This window comes from Mytilus californianus, unplaced genomic scaffold, assembly GCF_021869535.1.
Source record: "Mytilus californianus isolate M0D057914Y unplaced genomic scaffold, xbMytCali1.0.p SCAF_21, whole genome shotgun sequence".
NCBI lineage: Eukaryota > Metazoa > Mollusca > Bivalvia > Mytilida > Mytilidae > Mytilus > Mytilus californianus.
This window is the reverse complement of record NW_026262670.1, coordinates 2,770,530-2,794,174: the sequence shown is the minus strand read 5'-3', so window position 1 is coordinate 2,794,174 and position 23,645 is coordinate 2,770,530. Positions and strand designations below refer to the sequence as shown.

The 23,645-nt window shown below is 35.2% G+C and overlaps 1 protein-coding gene and 1 long non-coding RNA gene across 29 annotated transcripts in view; both read left to right on the top strand.

Moving 5' to 3' along the window:
• LOC127731978 (mRNA-capping enzyme-like) overlaps positions 1-21,557 on the top strand; it is a 49,521-nt gene extending 27,964 nt beyond the window's left edge. For 2 of the 28 annotated variants that reach the window (XM_052240947.1, XM_052240948.1), the window contains exons 10-18: positions 3,801-3,902; positions 5,943-6,078; positions 9,866-9,937; positions 10,805-10,969; positions 12,269-12,340; positions 13,439-13,539; positions 16,196-16,262; positions 20,230-20,353; positions 21,299-21,557. In XM_052240947.1, the coding sequence (XP_052096907.1) occupies positions 3,801-3,902; positions 5,943-6,078; positions 9,866-9,937; positions 10,805-10,969; positions 12,269-12,340; positions 13,439-13,539; positions 16,196-16,262; positions 20,230-20,353; positions 21,299-21,432 (973 nt within the window). In that variant the 3' untranslated portion in view covers positions 21,433-21,557. The other 26 variants (XR_007995934.1, XR_007995929.1, XR_007995936.1 and 23 more) reach the window with 26 other exon arrangements.
• Positions 7,368-8,906, top strand: LOC127731979 (uncharacterized). Its single transcript, XR_007995946.1, has 2 exons — positions 7,368-8,293; positions 8,830-8,906. It is a non-coding gene; the product is annotated as an uncharacterized LOC127731979 (long non-coding RNA).
• Positions 21,558-23,645: the final 2,088 nt, after the last annotated feature.

Below are 23,645 nucleotides of genomic sequence, written 5' to 3'. Positions count from 1 at the left end.
TTTGCATGGTTACACTTTGCACAGCTTTTTTTATTCAAATGAAGACATGGCCACTTATTGTAATGAAGATATGGCCACTTATTGTAATGAAGACATGTCCACTTATTAAAATTAAGACGTGGTCGCTTATTCAAATGAAGACATGGCCACTTATTCAAATAAAGACATGGCCACTTATTTCAAATGAAGACATGGGCACTTATTGTAATGAAGATATGGCTACTTATTCAAATTAAGACATGGCCGCTTATTCAAATGAAGACATGGCCACTTATTCAAATAAAGACATGGCCACTTATTTCAAATGAAGACATGGCCACTTATTGTAATGAAGATATGGCTACTTATTCAAATTAAGATGTGGCCGCTTATTCAAATGAAGACATGGCAACTTATTCAAATGGAGACATGGCCACTTATTGTAATGAAGATATGGCCACTTATTGTAATGAAGATATGGCCACTTATTGTAATAAAGACCTGGCCACTTATATAAATGAAGACATGGCCACTTACATATATTAGAGTGAAGCAATGGCCACTTATTAAAATAAAGACATGGCCATTAATTGTAAAATGAAGACATGACCACTTATTGTAATGAAGACATGGCCACTTATTGTAATGAAGACATGGCCAGTTATTAAAATGAAGACATGGCCACTTATTAAAATGGAGACATGGCCACTTATTGTAATAAAGACATGGCCACTTATTAAAATTAAGACACAGCCTCTTATTGTAATGAAGACATGGCCACTTATTGTAATGAAGACATGGCCACTTATTTAAATGAAGACACAGCCACTAATTAAAATGAAGACATGGCCACTTATTAAAAAGAAAACATGGCCACTTATTTAAAATGAAAAAATGGCCACTCATTGTTATGAAGACATGGCCACTTATTGTCTTCATACTCTGGATTCATTCATTTTCACTGGTTCCATATTTTTGTCTCGCCTGCAACGAAAGTCGCAGTATGCGAGACATAGTTATTTCTATCTGGCTGCGGCAGTGGCGTAAACTATTTGTATAAAGCTTTATATTTCAGAAGGTAGAAGACCTGGATGCTTCGTATCTTGTATGCAGATACCTTATGTTACGAAGTTTCCGACTGTCATATGTCCAATGTCCTTGACCTCATTTTCATGGTTCAGTGACTGCTTGAAAACAAATTTAAGTGTTTTTGTAATGTGAATTTCTCACTTATTATGAGTAATAGGATAACTGTATTTGTTATATAGGTTCCTTTCAACGTCTACATGACCTTCAGACAGGATTCATCTGACCTCGACCTCATTTCATGGATCAGTGATCAAGGTTAAAGTAACTTGATTAGGTCTGTTTCTCAAATACTATAAGCAGTAGGATAACTATATGTTGTGTATGGAATGACTGTAATGGGTCCATGTCATTCTGGCAGGTTTCATCTGACCTTGACCTCATTTTCATGGGTCATTAGTCAATGTTAAGTTTTTATGTTTTGGTCTGTTTTTGAAGTACTATAAGCAATAGGTCAAATATATGTGGTATATGGAATGATTGTAAGGTGTACATGTCTGTCTGGTAGGTGTCATCTGACCTTGACCTCATTTACATGGTTCATTGGTCAATGTTAAGTTTTTATACGCCTGTTTACAGGACGAATTATGGTATACCGTTGACCGTCTGTCTGTCTGTCCGTTCGTCTATCCGTCCGTCCGTTGTCAACATGTCGGACATTAACTCAAAAACGCTTCAACCAATATGCATGAAACTTTGGTGAATTGTTTATATCTATTGACGTGAGCTCCCTTTCGTTTTTTATAAATATCGGATTTACCGTTTCCGAGTTTTGGGGTTTTATTCATTAAAAAAGGGGGGACTTTCCAGTTTGTGGACAATAACTCAAAAACAATTTCACCAATTTGCAAGAAACTTTGATGAATTGTTTATTTATATCGACATGAGTTCCCTTTTGATTTTTATAAATTTTAGACCATATGTTTCCGATTTATGGGGTTTTATTCATTACAAAAACGGGGATTTTCCAGTTTTCGAACAATAACTCAAAAATGCTTTCAGCATTTTTTATGAAACTTTGGTGAATTGTTTATATCTATTCAGTATTGATGTAAGCTCCCTTTAGAATTTTATAAATTTTACATTTTACATTTCCGAGTTGTGGGGTTTTATTCATTAAAATAGGGGGGATTTTCCAGTTTTTGGACAATAACTCAAAAACAATTTCACCAATTTGCAAGAAACTTTGGTGAATTGTTTATTTCTATCGACATGAGCTCCCTTTTGATTCTTTTAAATTTTAGACTATATGTTTCCGATTTATGGGGTTTTATTCATTACAAAAAGGGGGATTTTCCAGTTTTCGGACAATAACTCAAACATGCTCTCAGCATTTTTTATGAAACTTTGCTAAATTGTTTATATCTATTCTTGTAAGCTCCCTTTTGATTTTTATAAATTTAAGATTTTATGTTTCCGAGTTATAAGATTTTATTCATAAAAAAAGGGTTGATTTTCAAGTTTTTGGACAATATCCTTAAAGTGCTTAGAGCAGTTTTCATTAAACTTTGATGACTGATTTATATCTATTAAGATAACCTCCCTTTAGTTATTTATAAATTTCTGATATAACATTGAGAAGTTATTGTTTGTTTATAGTCTGACAACAGATTAACTAAGTATTGCGCAACAGCACAGGGTATTGCACAACAGCAAGAAATCTTTAATTGAATATAAATTCAATTCATATAACCAATTTCAAGTTCTTTGACTACATTTATTCAGAAACCTATAATATGTCAAATATTTAATTACAATCCAAATTCAGACCTGTATCAAGCTTGAATATTGTGTCCATTTTTGCCCCAACTGTTCAGGGTTGGACCTCTGCAGGCGTATCCAGCTGCGCTCAGTGAAGCAGTTTATTATGTTTTGGTCTGTTTTTGAAGTACTATAAGTAATTGGTCAACTATATAGTTAATGTATAAAATGATTGTAAGGTATGCACATCATTCTAGCCAGTATCATATGACCTTGACCTCATTTTCATGGTTCATTGCATTGGTCAATGTTAAGTTTTTGTGTTTCTGACTGTTTTTCAAATTCTTTAAGTAATAGGTCAGCTATATTTGATGAATGAAATAATTGTAAGGTGTACATGTCTGTCTTGCATGTATTATCTGACCTTGACCTAATATTCATGGTTCATTGTTACATTTTCATAATTTTGTCAGTCTATCAGATACTATAAGCAACAGGTCAACTATATTTATTCTATTGAATGATTGTAAGGTGTACATGTCTGTCTTGCCTGGTTCATCTGACCATGACCTCATTATTATAGAACATTTATAATTTTAAGTGTATGTGATACTTGTGGTAAAAACTTCATGTTACAGACTTTCAACATAAATTCAATGATAAGTAAAACAGGCGAGACATTTCAGCATGTGCACTCTTGTTCGTTTATTTCAAGAAGAATTGTATTTTTTATGGATGTTTGATTTCCTGGTATTGCCAAAGTATGCATACAGGCCAGGCCTATAAAAAAATTGCATATTGTTGATCAATTTGTACTTCACCTGTACCAGGAAATTCACAAAAACTGGTATACCATGAAATATAGTTAATCGCAGTTACTACATTTCTTCAACATTACTTGGAGACTTTACCAAACTTTGTCTCTTATCAAGTTCTATTAGAATTTCATTGCTGTTCATATTTGTATTTCAGCTTTTAGATCTCCTTGTATTCCAGACAATTTCTATAGATTGTCTGTATATTTCTATTTTTAGTAATGGTTTCCCAGGATCTCAACCTGTTTCCATGGATATCAATAATTTAGATTATCTTAGAAAAAAAGAATATAAAGTCAGCTGGAAGGCTGATGGTACAAGGTAGGAAACATGATTGTCAGCTGGAAGGCTGATGGTACAAGGTAGGAAACATGATTGTCAGCTGGAAGGCTGGAAGGCTGATGGTACAAGGTAGGAAACATGATTGTCAGCTGGAAGGCTGATGGTACAAGGTAGGAAACATGATTGTCAGCTGGAAGGCTGATGGTACAAGGTAGGAAACATGATTGTCAGCTGGAAGGCTGATGGTACAAGGAAGGAAACATGATTGTCAGCTGGAAGGCTGATGCTACAAGGTAGGAAACATGATTAAGCTGGAAGTCTGATGGTACAAGGTAGGAAACATGATTGTCAGCTGGAAGGCTGATGGTACAAGGTAGGAAACATGATTGTCAGCTGGAAGGCTGATGCTACAAGGTAGGAAACATGATTAAGCTGGAAGGCTGATGGTACAAGGTAGGAAACATGACTGTCAGCTGGAAGGCTGATGGTACAAGGTAGGAAACATGATTGTCAGCTGGAAGGCTGATGGTACAAGGTAGGAAACATGATTGTCAGCTGGAAGGCTGATGGTACAAGGTAGGAAGCATGACTGTCAGCTGGAAGGCTGATGGTACAAGGTAGGAAACATGATTGTCAGCTGGAAGGCTGATGGTACAGGGTAGGAAACATGATTGTCAGCTGGAAGGCTGATGGTACAGGGTAGGAAACATGATTGTCAGCTGGAAGGCTGATGGTACAAGGTAGGAAACATAAATATGATAACAAGTTGACATGATGTAAGGATCCAATTTTAATTACTGTAAATTCAGAAATTATTGCGTGCATTTATAATTGCGATTTTTGAAGACTGAACAAAAATGTGAGATTGATAATTGCGATTTCAGGAAAAGCTTCATGCATATATATGTGTCCGATATCAGAATGTGAGCTCTTATTATTGTGATATTTACCCAGTCGCATTAATAAAAACCTCGCAATAATTTCTTAATTTACAGTAATATGAATCCCATCCTGCATTTGTCCTGGTTTGTTATGATAAAAAGTAGACATGTTGTAAACTTGTGAGTAGGTAAGCTTTTAAGTGGAAATACTTCTGACTTAGAAAATGTAATGTTTACACTACAATATGGGTTATTTCCCAATGATACATCAACCCAAGAATACAATACAACCAAAATAGAAATCTAGGGAGTATGTGACAATTCATTTATTCCCCAAAAGTAAAACTATTTTACTATTGGTTGTTAACAATTACCCTACATAGTACAATATTTCAAATTAGTGTTTTCCTGTTTATTTCATTTTGCACCTTATTGAATGAACCAGATGATTCGAATGAATATATTCAAATGGGTTAATCATGTTAATGTCTTAAAAGACTCTTTGTATTAAAAAAATCTAGTTAACATATAAAAATAAGAAGATGTGGTATGGTTGCCAAAGAGATGCAAAAGATACCAAAAGGGACATACACAACATAGAAAACTAAAGACTGAGCAACACGAACCCACCAAAAATGAGACAACTCTCCACCAGAGACCAAATGGCATAGAAGTTAACAACTATAGGTCACAGTACGCTCTTCAACAATAAGCAAAACCCATAGCATAAGTTCTCTTTTTTCTCAATTTAGTTGCAACACATTTCATTTTTTATTCATAAGCTTATTGTAATCTTTGACATTTTTGTATTGTTTGAGGATTTTCAAAAACTTTGGCCTTGAACATTGCTGAAGGGACATTATTTGTCCAAATGAGTATCTGGTGCAGTTAAATTGGTACTGCTAATGTTATTGTTGCTCTAATACTCATTTATGTGTTGTTGTCATGTTATACTTTGTTTTAAGGAGTTACTCCATCTTATAGAAGATAAACATGGATTACTTCCCTTTTATAGCAGATACACTTTGATTACTTCCCTTTTATAGCAGAAAAACTTAAATTACTTCCCTTTATAGCAGATAAACTTTGATAACATCCCTTTTATGGCAGATAAACTTAAATTACTTTCCTTTTATGGCAGATAAACTTAGATTACTTCCCTTTTATGGCAGATAAACTTAGATTCCCTTTTTTTCAGATTCATGATGTTAATTGATGGTGCTAATGAGGTTTACATGATTGACAGAGATAATGCAGTATTCCACGTCCCAAATCTACACTTCCCCTATCGTAAAGATTTAAGTAGAACTTTAAAGGATACGCTAGTAGATGGGGTATGTATAATTGACAAACATACAGTATTCCACGTCCCAAATCTACACTTCCCTTATCGTAAAGATTTAGGGAGAACTTTATAGGATACATTAATGGATGGGGTGTGTATAATTGACAGACATTAAATCATGTCTCAAATCATTACTTCTGCTATCTTTAAACTGCAATTAACAGCAAATATAGAAATTCAAATTTCTTTGATACACTATACATTTCAGCTCACCTGAATTTTGAATTTTTCAACTATCCATGGTGAAAGTGGGCACAACCTGTATTTGTACCCACCTTTCATAGCTAAATGCAAATGCTTTTGGTTATTTTTAGTTATTAGAAATATTTATACAATATGTTTGAAAATATGAAAAAAAATTATTGTATTCAATGTTTAACAAAATTGTCTGTTAAATTTGAGAGGGATTTCCCATGGTAGGCAGTTGGACTAACCATCATGACCATAAGATCCAACCGAACTGTAGTCTACATTATTAGCTCACCTTGTCCACAACTATCAAACTATGATGGATAGAGAAAAACTTCAAAAGCAAAAATGTTGAGCAAAGCAAGACCAAGAAATATGTCTGCTTGATTGAAATCATCAATTGATCCCTTATAGGATTTATAGCCGATAAAAGACTATTTTTACAATTTTTTTTAGTTTTTCACAGAAACTATAATAGAAAGATAGAATCTTTATAGGGCAAAAATATTTATCAAAGTAAGACCTACAAATAAGTCAAATAATCAAAATTGTCAATTTACCCTTATATTAGAGAGTTATTACCAATTTTTAAATTTATTTGCAGAAACTATCATCGATAGAGAGAAATTTTAAAAGGCATGTTTAAACACATATTAATATACATTAAACAGCAAAATAATCATTGATGCAGATCTGCACAAAAAAAATTCCAGGTGAGCTATTCAGGCTCTTAGGAGTTTCTTGGTCTCATTGAAACCTGCCACAATGGCTCTTTTTATGGCCAAGCCGGCTAAGGTTGGGGCCATATAGTTTTACCCTTGTCCGTCATTCCGTCTTTCCGCAACAAACAGTTATACAGACTTTTTTTTCGAAATGCCTTCACATATTGAGCTGATCTTTAGTATGTGATTCAACTATGATGAATTATAGATCGAGTCTACGTTTGGTTCTGTTCCGCTGAATTCTGCCAAAATAAAGTGCTTTTGACTTTGAAAATTTCCACTCTTAAAAAGGGCTTCAAGCTTTATTTGCAACCAGGCCATTTGTGTCATTCCAACACATCTAGCTTCTATATAATCTGCAAGATGGTTATTAAGTCTCCCAAACGAAGTTTGGGAAGACTTATTGTTTTTGCTCAGTTATTATTATTATTATTCTTCTTCTTCTTCTTCTTCCGCCGCTTTTAAATTTGAACTTGTCCGCACCTGTTCTCCTAAACCGCTTGTCAGATTAACTTAGGGTTTCACAATATGTTAGACTAACATGTTTAGTGGTGCAATCAGGGTTTTGTTTGTGCAATGGGGTTTATAAAGGGGTACTTTGAGGGGCAAAAAGAAAAGAGGGTTTTACTATAGAACCCTATGGGATTTTATTTTTTTAAATTTTCAAATGATTATAAATTGAAAACCGTTTGTGATAGACACAATCTTTTAAATTGAAAATGTTCTAAATGATAAAGCCCATTAAATGAAATATAGGGTTAGTCCCCAGGGGTCACCCCCACCCCCTGCCATTTAAGAAAGTTCTAATATCTTCTAAGTGGTCAAGATCCCCACCCCTAAACCATATATATTCTGGTTTGTCATGCTAAGATGGTATGAATGATATACAGGGTTAGTCCCCAGGGGTCATCCCGACCCCCTGCCATTTGATTAATTTCTAATATCTTGTAAATGGTCGAGATCCCCACCCCTAAACCAAATATATTCTGGTTTGTCATGATAAAGCACATCAAATGAAATACAGGGTTAGTCCCCAGGGGTCACCCCCACCCCCTGCCATTTAAGAAAGTTCTAATATCTTGTAAGTGGTCAAGATCCCCACCCCTAAACCATATATATTCTGGTTTGTCATGCTAAGATGGTTTGAATGATATACAGGGTTAGTCCCCAGGGGTCATCCAGACCCCCTGCCATTTGAGAAAGTTCTAATATCTTGTAAATGGTTCGGATCCCCACCCCTAAACCATATATATTCTGGTTTGTCATGATAAAGCACATCAAATGAAATACAGGGTTAGTCCCCCGGGGTCACCCCCACCCCCTGCCATTTAAGAAAGTTCTAATATCTTGTAAGTGGTCAAGATCCCCACCCCTAAACCATATATATTCTGGTTTGTCATGCGAAGATGGTTTGAATGATATACAGGGTTAGTCCCCAGGGGTCATCCCGATCCCCTGCCATTTGAGAAAGTTCATATATCTTGTAAATGGTCGAGATCCCCACCCCTAAACCATATATATTCTGGTTTGTCATGATAAAGCACATCAAATGTAATACAGGGTTAGTCCCCAGGGGTCACCCCCACCCCCTGCCATTTAAGAAAGTTCTAATATCTTCTAAGTGGTCAAGATCCCCACCCCTAAACCATATATATTCTGGTTTGTCATACTTAGATGGTTTGAATGATATACAGGGTTAGTCCCCAGGGGTCATCCCGACCCCCTGCCATTTGAGAAAGTTCTAATATCTTGTAAATGGTTGAGATCCCCACCCCTAAACCATATATATTCTAGTTTGTCATGATAAAGCACATCAAATGAAATACAAGGTTAGTCCCCAGGGATCACCCCCACCCCCTGCCATTTAAGAAAATTCTAATACCTTGTAAGTGGTCAAGATCCCCACCCCTAAACCATATATATTCTGGTTTGTCATGCGAAGATGGTTTGAATGATATACAGGGTTAGTCCCCAGGGGTCATCCAGACCCCCTGCCATTTGAGAAAGTTCTAATATCTTGTAAATGGTCGAGATCCCCCACCCCTGAACCATTTATATTCTGGTTTGTCATGATAAAGCACATCAAATGTTATACAGGGTTAGTCCCCAGGGGTCACCCCCACCCCCTGCCATTTAAGAAAGTTCTAATATCTTCTAAGTGGTCAAGATCCCCACCCCTAAACCATATATATTCTGGTTTGTCATGCTGAGATGGTTTGAATGATATACAGGGTTAGTCCCCAGGGGTCATCCCGACCCCCTGCCTTTTGAGAAAGTTCTAATATCTTGTAAATGGTTGAGATCCCCACCCCTAAACCATATATATTCCTGTTCGTCATGTAATGAACATTTGAATGACGTATCGGGCCAGTCCCCAGGGGTTCATCCCCACCCCCAATGTTCTAGTATCTTGTAAATGGTCGAGATCCCCACCCCTAAACCATATATATTCTGGTTTGTCATGCGAAGATGATTTGAATGATATACAAGGTTAGTCTCCAGGCATCACTAATGCATATAACTTTACTGGACCAAACCAATTTTCACTGGACGTTTCCCAATGTCAGGCGACCCTGGGAATTACGAATTATGGGAGCTTCGTTTGGGAGACTTCGTAACAGCATCCTGTTACAATCATTTCTTGTTGATTATAGGAACTGCAGATTATTGTCAGGAGTAAAGGAACTTTTGTATGAAAAGCATGTATTATTTTAGCCTGCAATGCACTTGTATCCCCCTCAATAACCCCCGGATCCTTCCTGAAAAAATTTTCACCACACTTGTCACACAACTCTTTTGTGGTATTCAAAAATGAATGTGTACATTTGGCATCCAGTTACTCATGAATTTGTGTATATTTTGTAGGAGATGATTTTAGACAAAGTGGATGGCATTGATGTACCTAGATATTTGATTTATGATATCATCTATTTCATGGTAAGTTTTTATATGTATGAAACTGCTTTAAGGATGTTTTCTTAGGGAGAAAAACTCATTAACCATTTTGTGAACCAGAAATTAGACATAAATAACCATGATAACAATAAAAAGTAAAATCCAGTTCGTATATTCACCTCTATGAGGTCACGATAGGTTTAACAAAATACAGATTAAAGGGCAAAATAATAAAGAATGGAGATTAATGGGATGCTAAAATATGAAAAATAAAGAATATAGAATAATTGGCAACAAAAATAAAGAATAGAAAAAGAAAAAAAATAATGAAGATGGTCAACTTCCTAGTGAGACCCTCTTTTATCAGAAGAAGATTATATCTTAAGTTAACCTCATGACACTGCATTTTGAAACAATAGTATGCAATAGTGGTGACACTTCCCCAAATGCTGACATTTTCTAGGCACATGTCCATATAAAAATACTTTTTTCAAAACAAAATAATTACTGGAAATCTCTGCCTCAATAGTCTATTTACCATTACTGACTTGATTCTGTTATAACACACTTTTAACACAAGTTGTTTCCTTTGCCAAATGTAGTCTGGTTCTAAATCAGACAAAAATGGGCTGCTGCAAAACATGATAAGTTGAAATTGATGTTTTTGCTTTTTAACCAAATCTTCTGTGCATTTTTCCAAAAATTGTTCAGCTCTCAACTTTAAAACCCCTTTCAGTTTGAGTTGAATTAGTGGTATAGCAGAAAATTTCGGCCTTCCAATGTTTACACAGTAAATGGAATAACCCTGATTACTCTAATATGCATCATAATATACATATTTTTTTTCAAGCAGCCAGGGCTCTCTATGATGGCTCCCATCACTATCCTCTAGTCTAAATTTATTTTTAGGGTCAAGAAGTTGGCAAGACTGATTTCCGAACGCGGTTAGTTTGTATAGAGAAAGAACTCATTGGAACCAGACATGCAAAGATGAAGACTGGAGAAATTGATAAGGCAAAAGAACCATTTAGCGTTCGGTTAAAACCTTTCTGGGATGTCTCAGTTTGTAGGAAGGTAAGGAAAACTGATTTTGAATGGATTTGAGAAAAAGTTAAATTCAAAGCTGGTTTTAATAGTGAAAACTTTTAAACAGACACATCTAAAGGTAGCACGTCTCTAAATATAGACAATGCAATTTCCCATAGGAACTCCTTTTATGCCTAAAACACTGCCACTTTCAAAAAAATTATATCCTAGAATGGAAAGTTTATATGCACTACTATTTTTTTCAAAGGTCAAAACATAGGGCTGTGCAGCATATTTTCAACATTTATATGCCTTAAACTTCTAAGAGTTTAAACTTGTACTAAAATTCTGTACTAACCCTCCCTTCACTTTGCGTCTTCCTCAGAATTCAATTTGAACAATTTGAACAATATCAATGTGTAATTATACTAGTAAAATTCCTAACTTGTGAGATGAAACAGAGATTATATCTGGGAACCAGTAGGTAAACAAAATAAAATATCTATGAATATTATGAATATCTCCCCAAAAGAGACTTGGTTTGTAAAACAGCTGTACAAAGTGCAATCTATTGCTACAAACATGTTAATCACTATGTATCTTTTAAGTTTTATTGCATTGGTTTTTTGTAATCTAGGTAGGTGGTTCTCTACGGGCACTCTGGCTTCCTCCACCAATAAAAACTGACTGTCACGAAGTAGCATAATAGTGCTGAAAGTTGCATTTTACACCAATCAATCAATCAATCAATTTTGTAATCTCATAGCTGTAGACTCAACATTTGCCATGCACACACGAAAAATGATTAAAAAAAGGACTTAGCTTTCTTGCTGTTGAAAGGAAACTAAAATTGATTTTAACATTGATTTATTTTTATACCCTAGCTCCAAAGGTTTACTTCTGTCCATCTGTCCAAAACATCAAATTTTCTATGCAATTTCAAGTAATAGGTTCTTAAGATGTGGAACCTAGCTTCCTCCGGTTTAGCCATACTAAGAGACACTTTTTCAGTTCCTTTTTAAAATATATTCTTCCTGCTTACTAAAAACTTATGTGATGTCGTGCTTATTCAGGAATTTTTTGTCAGATTCTGTCAACAACATTGAGCAAGATATAATAAGTGAGCAATAGCTCACAGTACATCTTATTTTGTTTATGTTAAGAGATTAAAAGACAGAAAGATGGTAACATAAAAAAAATATATGACCAATAAATCAAAGATTTTGTTTTATGTTATTTTGAATTAAAGTTTTTTCTTTATTTAATGGCAAATAAATTGGTGTTTAGTAAGTTTTAAAAATATCAAAATGAACAAAGCAATGACATTAGCAATACCTTATATTGTAGGTTTTAGATGGAAGTTTTGCGAGTCAGGTTAGCCATGAAGTGGATGGTTTAGTATTTCAGCCTGTTCCAGACGTAAGTCAGTATATGTTGGAAAATTGAGTCAAATCAGCACGCTTAAAAAACAAGGGCTTTTCTAAATGTTTGCAATTATTAAATATTTCACTTGGATGTAAGTGAAGGCTAATTTTCACATATAACGTCAAGAAAAATTATAAGATATGTGCACACGAAAAAAACAGAACAATAGACCAAACCAATCACCAGCACCTGATCAATCCTTCCGAAAAACAATAGTACAGTTGACTCTTGAGATTTCAAAGCCTTTTATCTCAGATTCCTTTTTTCCCAAAGTAAAATGTTGTGCCAGATAGATCCACATTATGTTTTCCTCTTAATATCTCAAGTTATTTTTGTCAATTTGATAAACTTTGAGATAAGAGTTGACTGTACAAACCAAAGCAATAATGAACTACACATAGATCGCCTTACTTGGTTTTCACGAGACACACTGTATTTTTCCTTATAATTTTATTACTTGTGCTAATCATTTTTTGTTATTTTTTACCTTGAAGCCTTACTGTGCTGGGAGGTGTATGGAAGTGCTAATGACTTTTTCTTGTTATTTTTTTACCATGTAGCCTTGCTGTGCTGGGAGGTGTATGGAAGTACTAATGACTTTTTCTTGTTATATTTTTACCATGTAGCCTTACTGTGCTGGGAGGTGTATGGAAGTGCTAATGACTCTTTCTTGTTATATTTTTACTATGTAGCCTTACTGTGCTGGAAGGTGTATGGAAGTGCTAATGACTCTTTCTTGTTATATTTTTACTATGTAGCCTTACTGTGCTGGAAGGTGTATGGAAGTGCTAATAATTTTTTCTTGTTATTTTTTTACCATGTAGCCTTATTGTGCAGGGAGGCGTATGGAAGTGTTAATCATTTCTTCTTGTTTTATTTTTTTTTTTATCAAGTAGCCATACTGTGCAGGGAGGTGTATAGAAGTGCTAATGACTTTTTCTTGTTATATTTTTACCATGTAGCCTTACTGTGCAGGAGGTGTATTGGAAGTGCTAATGACTTTACTTGTTATATTTTTACCATGTAGCCTTACTGTGCAGGAGGTGTATGGAAGTGCTAATAATTTGTTCTTGTTATATTTTTACCATGTAGCCTTACTGTCCAGGAAGGTGTATGGAAGTGCTGAAATGGAAACCTCCTGAACTTAACTCTATAGATTTTAAACTAAAAATAGCAAAGGAAAATAAACCAGGGTAAGTCTAAGATCTTCAGATTTCAAATTTAAAATAAACCAATTCATATTTTTGACATACCGGTTTTAAAAGTTCATTTGAAAATCTAGTAACAGTTGAATAAATTTAAACCCTGTTTTTCTCTAAAATTTGTTCTTTCATCTTAAGACACCAGGTTATATATAGTTAAGATTGTCTCTCTTTACACTTCAAATTTATTAAATTATTATTTTCATATGTATCATAACTTTTCCATCAGTGACTGTTAAGAATACAATATACATCTCGATGGCTGACCGGCTTAAGTAGTTCATGTACAGTGATTGCTAGCCTAGCCTGTCTGCTCGGAGGTTATGAGTTCAAACCCTTCTCATGGCAAGGATCTTAGTTGTTAGGGGTTCTCTACCAAAGATCAATGTTCCCCATATAATTTGTTCTTTTAACCTTTAGACACCATCTGATGTATATTTCAACAACAACAAACAAAAAAACAACATCTAGACGAATTTATTTCAATCTTTATTTGAATTTTTCAATGTATTTTAAATAATAATATGATTTGAACAGAGAGGATGGCTATTGGTCAAAGGGAAATAATACAAACTGTAAATGTTTCCGTTGATGTGAAAATATAAACGCACACATTTCAATTTTTACTAATAACATTCCAGAACAATGTGAACAGTGACTACAGTGAAAAATCTGTAACTACAGTCTTTGATTAAAGTCAATTGTGTCTGTACCTCTGTAAGCTCTTAACTTTAAATTCTGTAAAGTACATAAACCAGATAATTACTATACTGTACACTGTGATCAGGAACCACTGACTTATAGGGTATACTGTTAAAAAGCTCGAGTAAACTGGATAGGGAATATTAAGTTGTATTCCTTAAATTATGGATGTTCAAGTGATATTTATGTACAAGGTATTTAATTGTTCATTGCTTTAAGATTGAATTTCTTACCAGATAGAATGCTGAATTTTTTCAAAATAACAATATCAAGTACTGTAAATTCAGAAATTATTGACATCATTTATTTTTGTGATTCTTAAGAATGGACAAAAATGCAAGATTTATCATTGCAATTTCAGGAAAATCTGCATACAGATGAATGTATCAGATATCAAAATTAGAGTTATTATTGCGATACTCATCTAGTCACATTATTCGCAATAATAAAAACCTCACAATCATTTCTGCATTTACAGTATCCAAGAAAGCACATTTTTTCCTCAATCCACAAAATATAGTATCTACAAAAATAAAAGAATTCTCAGTAACTAATGATCATAAATTCATTGTGTTTAGCAAAAATGATCAGCAATACAAGATCTACAAAAATGCTGATTAATGACTCAAACTATCAATAGACTCTGCAACAGAATTATAACCCTTAATTGGCTGTAAAGACTTTATAAACTTTTGAGGTTGTTGGGTATGATCTTTAACTGTAAAATTGAATTTAAACAAGCAAATTGAGATGTGAATGTCATTTCATTGGTCCTTGATATTGTGATGAGTACTTTGTGGAGGGTTTTTATACGTCCGTCAGAAATGTCCGGCGTCCGCCTGTCTGTCGTAAACATGTCGCACCGTAACTTGAGAACAACTTATCCAAATTTCATGAAACTTAACATAGTTGTTTCTTATGATGATCAAACGATCTGTATACTTTTTGGTGAAAATAAGATTAAAACTTTTTGAGTTACAGGACTTTGTAACTAAAACAGGGGTGTGTTTTTTTCATATGTCGCGCCGTATCTAAAAAACAATTTATGATTATTGCTTAAAACTTTACACACTTCTTAGTTATATTAATCTAAAGATCTGTATACTTTTTGGTGATGATTCAAAATTTTATTTTAGAGTTATTGAGTTTTTTGTAAAAAAAGGGGGGGGGGGGGGGTTTTACATGTCGCGCCATATTTCAGAAACTATTTATGATTATTGCATAAAACTTTCACACACAAGACAACGGACGTATCATGTGCTGGTGGCGCAGCTGTTTATTTGAAATAATGATGGGGATGGAGGTCTTGGAAGTTTCCTCCCCCCCAAAAAAAAATTTGATCCAGATTTACTGTGTGTAAATAAATGATATGAATCTGAATAAATATTTAATTGAATGCTTTAGAAAAGCTGGTTATTTTTCAAACAAGTAATTTAATACTTAATACTAAATTGATACCAACACTGAAATGGAAATTTAATATGTTAATGATAAATATAGTAAAGTTGAACAGTGTTATGTTAAGACATCATAAAGGAAGCAAATAGGAACCAAATAATAGTAATATTTTTACATTAAGTAATGTTTAAAAATCAACGGTTGTCTCCCTTTACACTATTAGAATTTATCAGATTATTATCACTAAATGTATCTTAAAATTTTCCAAAACTTTCTGTTAAGAATACTGTTGATATATTGGTGGCAAAATGGTTTAAATATTTCAACTATCAGTGATCAGTAGACCGACCCTCAACTCTGAGGTTCAAACCCTGGATTACCAACTTTCCTGCTGAAGGTCATGGTTCTCTACGGGTATACAAGTTTTCTCCACTAAAGAAAGCTGACTGTCATGTTTATAAAATCAAATTGGCCATTGAAACACCAACAAAAAAAACAAACTACAATGTATACACATTACTTAACTGGAAAAAGCTTTTTATTGTAGAATGTTACCTGAGACAAAAGGCTATCTTTATGTGTTAGGACAAGACAACCCTTTAGCTGAAATGAAGGTGAGTCTTCTGAATAAAGGGGGAGGGGAAAGGCTATCTTTATGTGTTAGGACAAGACAACCCTTTAGCTGAAATGAAGGTGAGTCTTCTGAATAAAGGGGGAGGGGAAAGGCTATCTTTATGTGTTAGGACAAGACAATCCTTTAGCTGAAATGAAGGTGAGTCTACTGAATAAAGGGGGAGGGGAAAGGCTATCTTTATGTGTTAGGACAAGACAACCCTTTAGCTGAAATGTAGGTGAGTCTACTGAATAAAGGGGGAGGGGAAAGGCTATCTTTATGTGTTAGGACAAGACAACCCTTTAGCTGAAATGAAGGTGAGTCTTCTGAATAAAGGGGGAGGGGAAAGGCTATCTTTATGTGTTAGGACAAGACAACCCTTTAGCTGAAATGAAGGTGAGTCTACTGAATAAAGGGGGAGGGGAAAGGCTATCTTTATGTGTTAGGACAAGACAACCCTTTAGCTGAAATGAAGGTGAGTCTACTGAATAAAGGGGGAGGGGAAAGGCTATCTTTATGTGTTAGGACAAGACAACCCTTTAGCTGAAATGAAGGTGAGTCTACTGAATAAAGGGGGAGGGGAAAGGCTATCTTTATGTGTTAGGACAAGACAACCCTTTAGCTGAAATGAAGGTGAGTCTACTGAATAAAGGGGGAGGGGAAAGGCTATCTTTATGTGTTAGGACAAGACAACCCTTTAGCTGAAATGAAGGTGAGTCTACTGAATAAAGGGGGAGGGGAAAGGCTATCTTTATGTGTTAGGACAAGACAACCCTTTAGCTGAAATGAAGGTGAGTCTACTGAATAAAGGGGGAGGGGAAAGGCTATCTTTATGTGTTAGGACAAGACAACCCTTTAGCTGAAATGTAGGTGAGTCTACTGAATAAAGGGGGAGGGGAAAGGCTATCTTTATGTGTTAGGACAAGACAACCCTTTAGCTGAAATGAAGGTGAGTCTACTGAATAAAGGGGGAGGGGAAAGGCTATCTTTATGTGTTAGGACAAGACAACCCTTTAGCTGAAATGAAGGTGAGTCTACTGAATAAAGGGGGAGGGGAAAGGCTATCTTTATGTGTTAGGACAAGACAACCCTTTAGCTGAAATGAAGGTGAGTCTACTGAATAAAGGGGGAGGGGAATGGCTATCTTTATGTGTTAGGACAAGACAACCCTTTAGCTGAAATGAAGGTGAGTCTACTGAATAAAGGGGGAGGGGAATGGCTATCTTTATGTGTTAGGACAAGACAACCCTTTAGCTGAAATGTAGGTGAGTCTACTGAATAAAGGGGGAGGGGAAAGGCTATCTTTATGTGTTAGGACAAGACAACCCTTTAGCTGAAATGTAGGTGAGTCTACTGAATAAAGGGGGAGGGGAAAGGCTATCTTTATGTGTTAGGACAAGACAACCCTTTAGCTGAAATGTAGGTGAGTCTACTGAATAAAGGGGGAGGGGAAAGGCTATCTTTATGTGTTAGGACAAGACAACCCTTTAGCTGAAATGAAGATGAGTCTACTGAATAAAGGGGGAGGGGAAAGGCTATCTTTATGTGTTAGGACAAGACAACCCTTTAGCTGAAATGAAGGTGAGTCTACTGAATAAAGGGGGAGGGGAAAGGCTATCTTTATGTGTTAGGACAAGACAACCCTTTAGCTGAAATGTAGGTGAGTCTACTGAATAAAGGGGGAGGGGAAAGGCTATCTTTATGTGTTAGGACAAGACAACCCTTTAGCTGAAATGTAGGTGAGTCTACTGAATAAAGGGGGAGGGGAATGGCTATCTTTATGTGTTAGGACAAGACAACCCTTTAGCTGAAATGAAGATGAGTCTACTGAATAAAGGGGGAGGGGAAAGGCTATCTTTATGTGTTAGGACAAGACAACCCTTTAGCTGAAATGTAGGTGAGTCTACTGAATAAAGGGGGAGGGGAATGGCTATCTTTATGTGTTAGGACAAGACAACCCTTTAGCTGAAATGAAGATGAGTCTACTGAATAAAGGGGGAGGGGAAAGGCTATCTTTATGTGTTAGGACAAGACAACCCTTTAGCTGAAATGTAGGTGAGTCTACTGAATAAAGGGGGAGGGGAATGGCTATCTTTATGTGTTAGGACAAGACAACCCTTTAGCTGAAATGAAGATGAGTCTACTGAATAAAGGGGGAGGGGAAAGGCTATCTTTATGTGTTAGGACAAGACAACCCTTTAGCTGAAATGTAGGTGAGTCTACTGAATAAAGGGGGAGGGGAATGGCTATCTTTATGTGTTAGGACAAGACAACCCTTTAGCTGAAATGAAGATGAGTCTACTGAATAAGAGAGAGGGGAAAAGGACATAATTTCCCTTCCTTTCACCTCCCACTTTTATTCAATAAAGATGAGTCTAAAGAAAATGATTTGATGGGGAAAGATAGATAATTATTTCCCTTTCCTTTACCTCCCACTTTTATGCCATAAAGATAAGTCCAAAGGAAATGGATTGTTGTGGAAAGACAGCCATTATTTCTCTTCCCTTTAACCACCACTTCCATCTAATTAAGGTCAGGGTAAAGGAAAGGTGTGATGGGGAAAAAAGTAGTTATTTTTCTCCCAATATTCCAATATTTTCCATTACAATGTACTATCCAATGAAGGCGAGTCATTTTCACACTGCTCCTTTTACATCTGCTTTTACATTTTATACCCAGTTCCCTGTTTTCTGTCTACTAGGTTAACAATTTTAATTCATAATCATCTCTTTATTTTCTTCAGTTATCATATCATTGTGTCTAATATTATGATGATCTTTAAAATTTTCAGTTATTCCCCACCTATCAAACAAAGTTTTTGTGGGTATATAGGAATCACCCTGTCTGTTCGTTTCATCTGTCCATGTGCCTTGTCAGCACAATTTCTTCTAACTGGCTAGACAGATATTAATTAAAATTTTACACAGCTGTAGAACTACCTGAGTATGTACATAATAAAGGGGAGATAATCTAATTCAGGATATTAATAGTATTGCTAGGCTAGGGATATCACTATTGAATGCAATTGAAAATATGCTTCTCTAAAACCACTAAGAATATAGTACAATGTAATTCGATGCTACCTTTTTGTTAAATTTTATTTCATATTTCATGTTGAAAGGGGGTTATTTTATGTGTATTGGTACATTGGTAGGAATACACATAACATATTTGAATTTGTTTAGCACTGTAGTGTCTGTAATTTGATAACCCTTATCTGTGTGCTACAAATTATAAAGGCCCTTTAATTAGAAATAAAGAATTTTGCTATTTTTTTTTTATTTTTGTAGGAAGGGGAGGGGGTCCTATATAATAACAGTAACAATCAAAGATTTGACATTAAGAACTAATTATTCTAATAATGAAAAACATAAACATAAGACATATGACAACTACTGTTCAGGTTCCTGGCTTCTTAATAGGCACATGAATGGGGCAGGATTAAATCACTTTTGATATCTCAACCCTCCCCCTTTTTCTGCCCCCACTGTAGACAACAGTTACAGGGGTATTAAGTGTTACCGTTGACTTTCTTTCCATCCTTTTGTTCGTCTTTCTGTCCATCCCATTTCACTTTCCGCACTCTAACTTGTGTTTTCTTCATCCAAATTTTATGAAACCCATACACAATGCTAAGAACCAAAACTTGCAGACAGAGTTCGAATTTGGCCTGTGAGTCACTTACCTTTCTAAAGTTATGCCCCTTTATAACTTGGAAAATCACTAATTTGTTCATTTCCGCACTCTAATTTAAGTTTTTCTCATCCAAATTTTATGAAACTCATACACAATGCTAAGAACTAAACTTCGCAGACAGAGCTCAAATTTGGCCAGTGAGTCACTAAACGTTATGCCTCTTTTTAACTTGAAAATTTGCAAAGCTTCAGCGAGGGCATTCGTATCCTCAGACACATTCTTCTTTTATTTAATCTCAATCAGTTGATTAAAGCAACACACATCTGTTTCAGTACACAAAAGATCTGAAGGAAATGGATGGAAAAATTATAGAATGTTCATTTGATGGACAGCATTGGAAATTCATGAGACAGAGAACGGATAAATCATTTCCTAACAGCATTAAAACTGCTCAAGGTAAGAATTCTATAGTTTTTATAACTTGATTTTATGTGAAGAGAGTGTGAGCTTGAGAGCTGATATGGATTTTCAGCATTGGAAATTCATGAAACAGAGAACCGACAAATCATTTCCTAACATCATTTAAACTGCTCAAGGTAAGAATTGTTTAGTGTTAATAGCTTTATATTATGTAAGGAGAGTGTGAGCTAGAGAGCTGATATGGATTGACATGAAATTGAAATGTGAGGCAGACAAATCATTTCTTAGCATGTATGTAAGAGTTATATGTACTGTTCCTAAAAGAGGGGCGAAAGATACCAGAGGGACATTCAAACTCATAAATCGAAAATAAACTGACAACGCCATGGCTAAAAAAGAAAAAGACAAACAGACAAACAATAGTACACAAAACACAACATAGAAAACTAAAGACTAAGCAACATGAACCCCACCAAAAACTGGGGGTGATCTCAGGTGCTCCGGAAGGGTAAGCAGATCCTGCTCCACATGTGGCACCCGTCGTGTTGCTCAAGCTAGTACAAACCCGTTAAATAGTCTAATTTGGTAGGTCACTTTCGTGAAAAGGGAACGGGATTGTAGTTACGACATTAGGAACATATCCGCTATCATCTGTGAAACGGATATTCCATAACGGTCAACCAGCTTGTGATGGCGTCCGTAAAATTTATGAAGGGATGATTTCAACTTCACCATTTGGAACTCTTGGTTTAATAGCTTCCTTGTGAGCAGCAACCCTCTATCAAAGAAATCATAACTTGATTTTTATGTGAGGAGAGTATGAACTTGAAAGCCAATAATAATGGGAGAATAATGTATGAAGAATTAATAAAAAAATGAATCCCTTATTGTTTATAATAATACATGTATTAAAAGACATGAATCAGCATAGACAGTTATAGCATATCAGATAAAAGTACATTTTTTATGTTTCTTTTTTAGGTGTCTGGGGGAGTATACAATCACCAGTTACAAAAGACATTTTATTTCAAGTTGTTGAAGTGGAGAGATTTGTGCCTCCCCAAAAACAACCAAGTGACCTAATGCCACCCCCTGCTAAATTACCACGTAGATGATAGTCCTCATGTGATTTTACTGTTGTCTAAAATGTTATTCAAGTGATGATATACAATGTCATTCTGGCAAAATGCCAGCCGGCTGGACAGGATGTCGTCAAATGCATAAATAAATGTTAACAATATAGATATTTTCAGGTCTTTAAATACAGGTTTGGAATTCTGGATTCAATTATTAAAATTGAAGTGGATGGTGTAAAAATTTGCAGTAATGATTTATTGCGTATTGCTCTACAAATTATCCTTATTTTGTTCTTATTGGATTACAAACATGGCAGCCACATGTAAAAATATTTAGAAATTTTGCAGTAATGATGTATGACATGTTCTCTACAAATTATCCTTCAGGGGAGTATTTAGGGGGATCGGGGCCCATGCCTCTTTATGGAGCTTCATACATGATAAATGCATAGAATTTTTACAAGTTTCACTTCAAACATTTGCTTGCCAGGCCCCGTTTCAGGACACTAATTTAAGTATTAGAGTATGGATATATATGAAATTTTACTACAAGGATCCATACTTTAAAAGGAAATTTGGGATTGATTTTAGGGGTCATGGTCCAAACAGTTTAATAATAAGGGGCTAAAAAAGGGGCCTTTTTCAAAATCCTGGATCCACATCTTCTGCTTAATTGTATGCAGATTGGATGACAAACATGGTAGCCACTGATAGCCACTGGTAGTCACTGGTAGACACAGGTAAACAAATTTGAAATTTTGCAGTTATGAGGTATGGCATGTTCTCTACAGACTATCCTCATTTTTAGTTCAGATAAGTTGATAAACATGGCAGCCAAAGTGTAAAACTAGAACATAGGGGTAAGCTGCATTTTTTTTGCTTTTATCTCAAAAACTGAAGCAGTAAGTGTAAAACTGATATGGATTAAATTATCATTAGATTCATTTGCCATGAATTTAAAAAAAAAGATGAGAACAAACTTTTTCAAGATATTGCCACTGAAATGTCTATTTTATGCAAATTTCCCAGTTTTGGCTACTATCTTGAAAACTATTACAGATAAAGAGAAACTTTAAATAGATTAATTGATTGATTGGTGTTTAACATCACTTTTAAGCACGATTGTGCTATTTCGTGGTGGTCAGTTTGTATTGGTAGAGGAAGCTGAAGAGAACCATGACCTTCTGTTGGAAAACAGACAATCCTAGGCAATTAAGATTGGAGTGGAGCACACCTGCCACGTGTGGGATTCTAACTGACAATCTCAGCGTAGACTACTTAGACCACTTGGCCACCGAGTCCCTGGAGTGGAGCACACCTGCCACGTGTGGGATTCCAACTGACAATCTCAGTGTAGATTACTTAGACCACTTGGCCACCGAGTCCCCTAACTTTAAATGAAAAAAAATGACCATTTCAACAAGATCTACAAATAAAACAACATTGCAGAAATTGTCAGTCAAATCTCGTGTTTTTAAGAATTAATGCTTTAACTGATGATTTTACCCATTTTTGTGTTTTTGGCTATATTCTACTAAACCTCAAGAGGCAAGATCTACAAAACATTCAGGGGACCAAAATTGTCAGCTAACTAGAGCTAATTATTGCCCTGCAATGATGATTATCATTTTAAAATTATTTTTTATTATGGCCCGTCCGCTAGGCAAAGGTTTACCCTTGTCCATTTGTATGTCAGTCGTTAGACATTCCGAAATTGGTTTCCATTCTCTAACTTTAATTTCTGTCAAGCCGCCAAGAAACTTATACACAATAGTAATTACCACCAAACACAGATCAAAATGTGATTTGGATGGCGTCACATTCACTGTTCTAGAGTTACATCATTACTGTTTATTATTGAACAATGAGAGCACTTTAACACCTGAGTAATCTCTAATGACAACATACAGAAACAAATGTCATTAAGTTTCAAAGAAAACAAAACATCAATAGGTTTGAATTATTACATTGACTTGCATATTTACAAGCGGGGGTGTCTGTGTCCCATGGACACATTCTTCTTTTATTTTGACAAAAACTAAGATATAAATCAGCATACAAATAAATGAGAATGGCTAAAATGATCTATTAATTCTTTATAGGAATCATTGTCCATAAATGTTGGTTTTTGCTATTATCTTAAAAATAATAACAGATAGCGAGAAATTTCAAGCAGCGAAATGATAAGCTGTACAAGATGTACAAAAAATCCAAAAAACTGAAATGGTCAGTGCACTCCTTTAAGTTTAGGA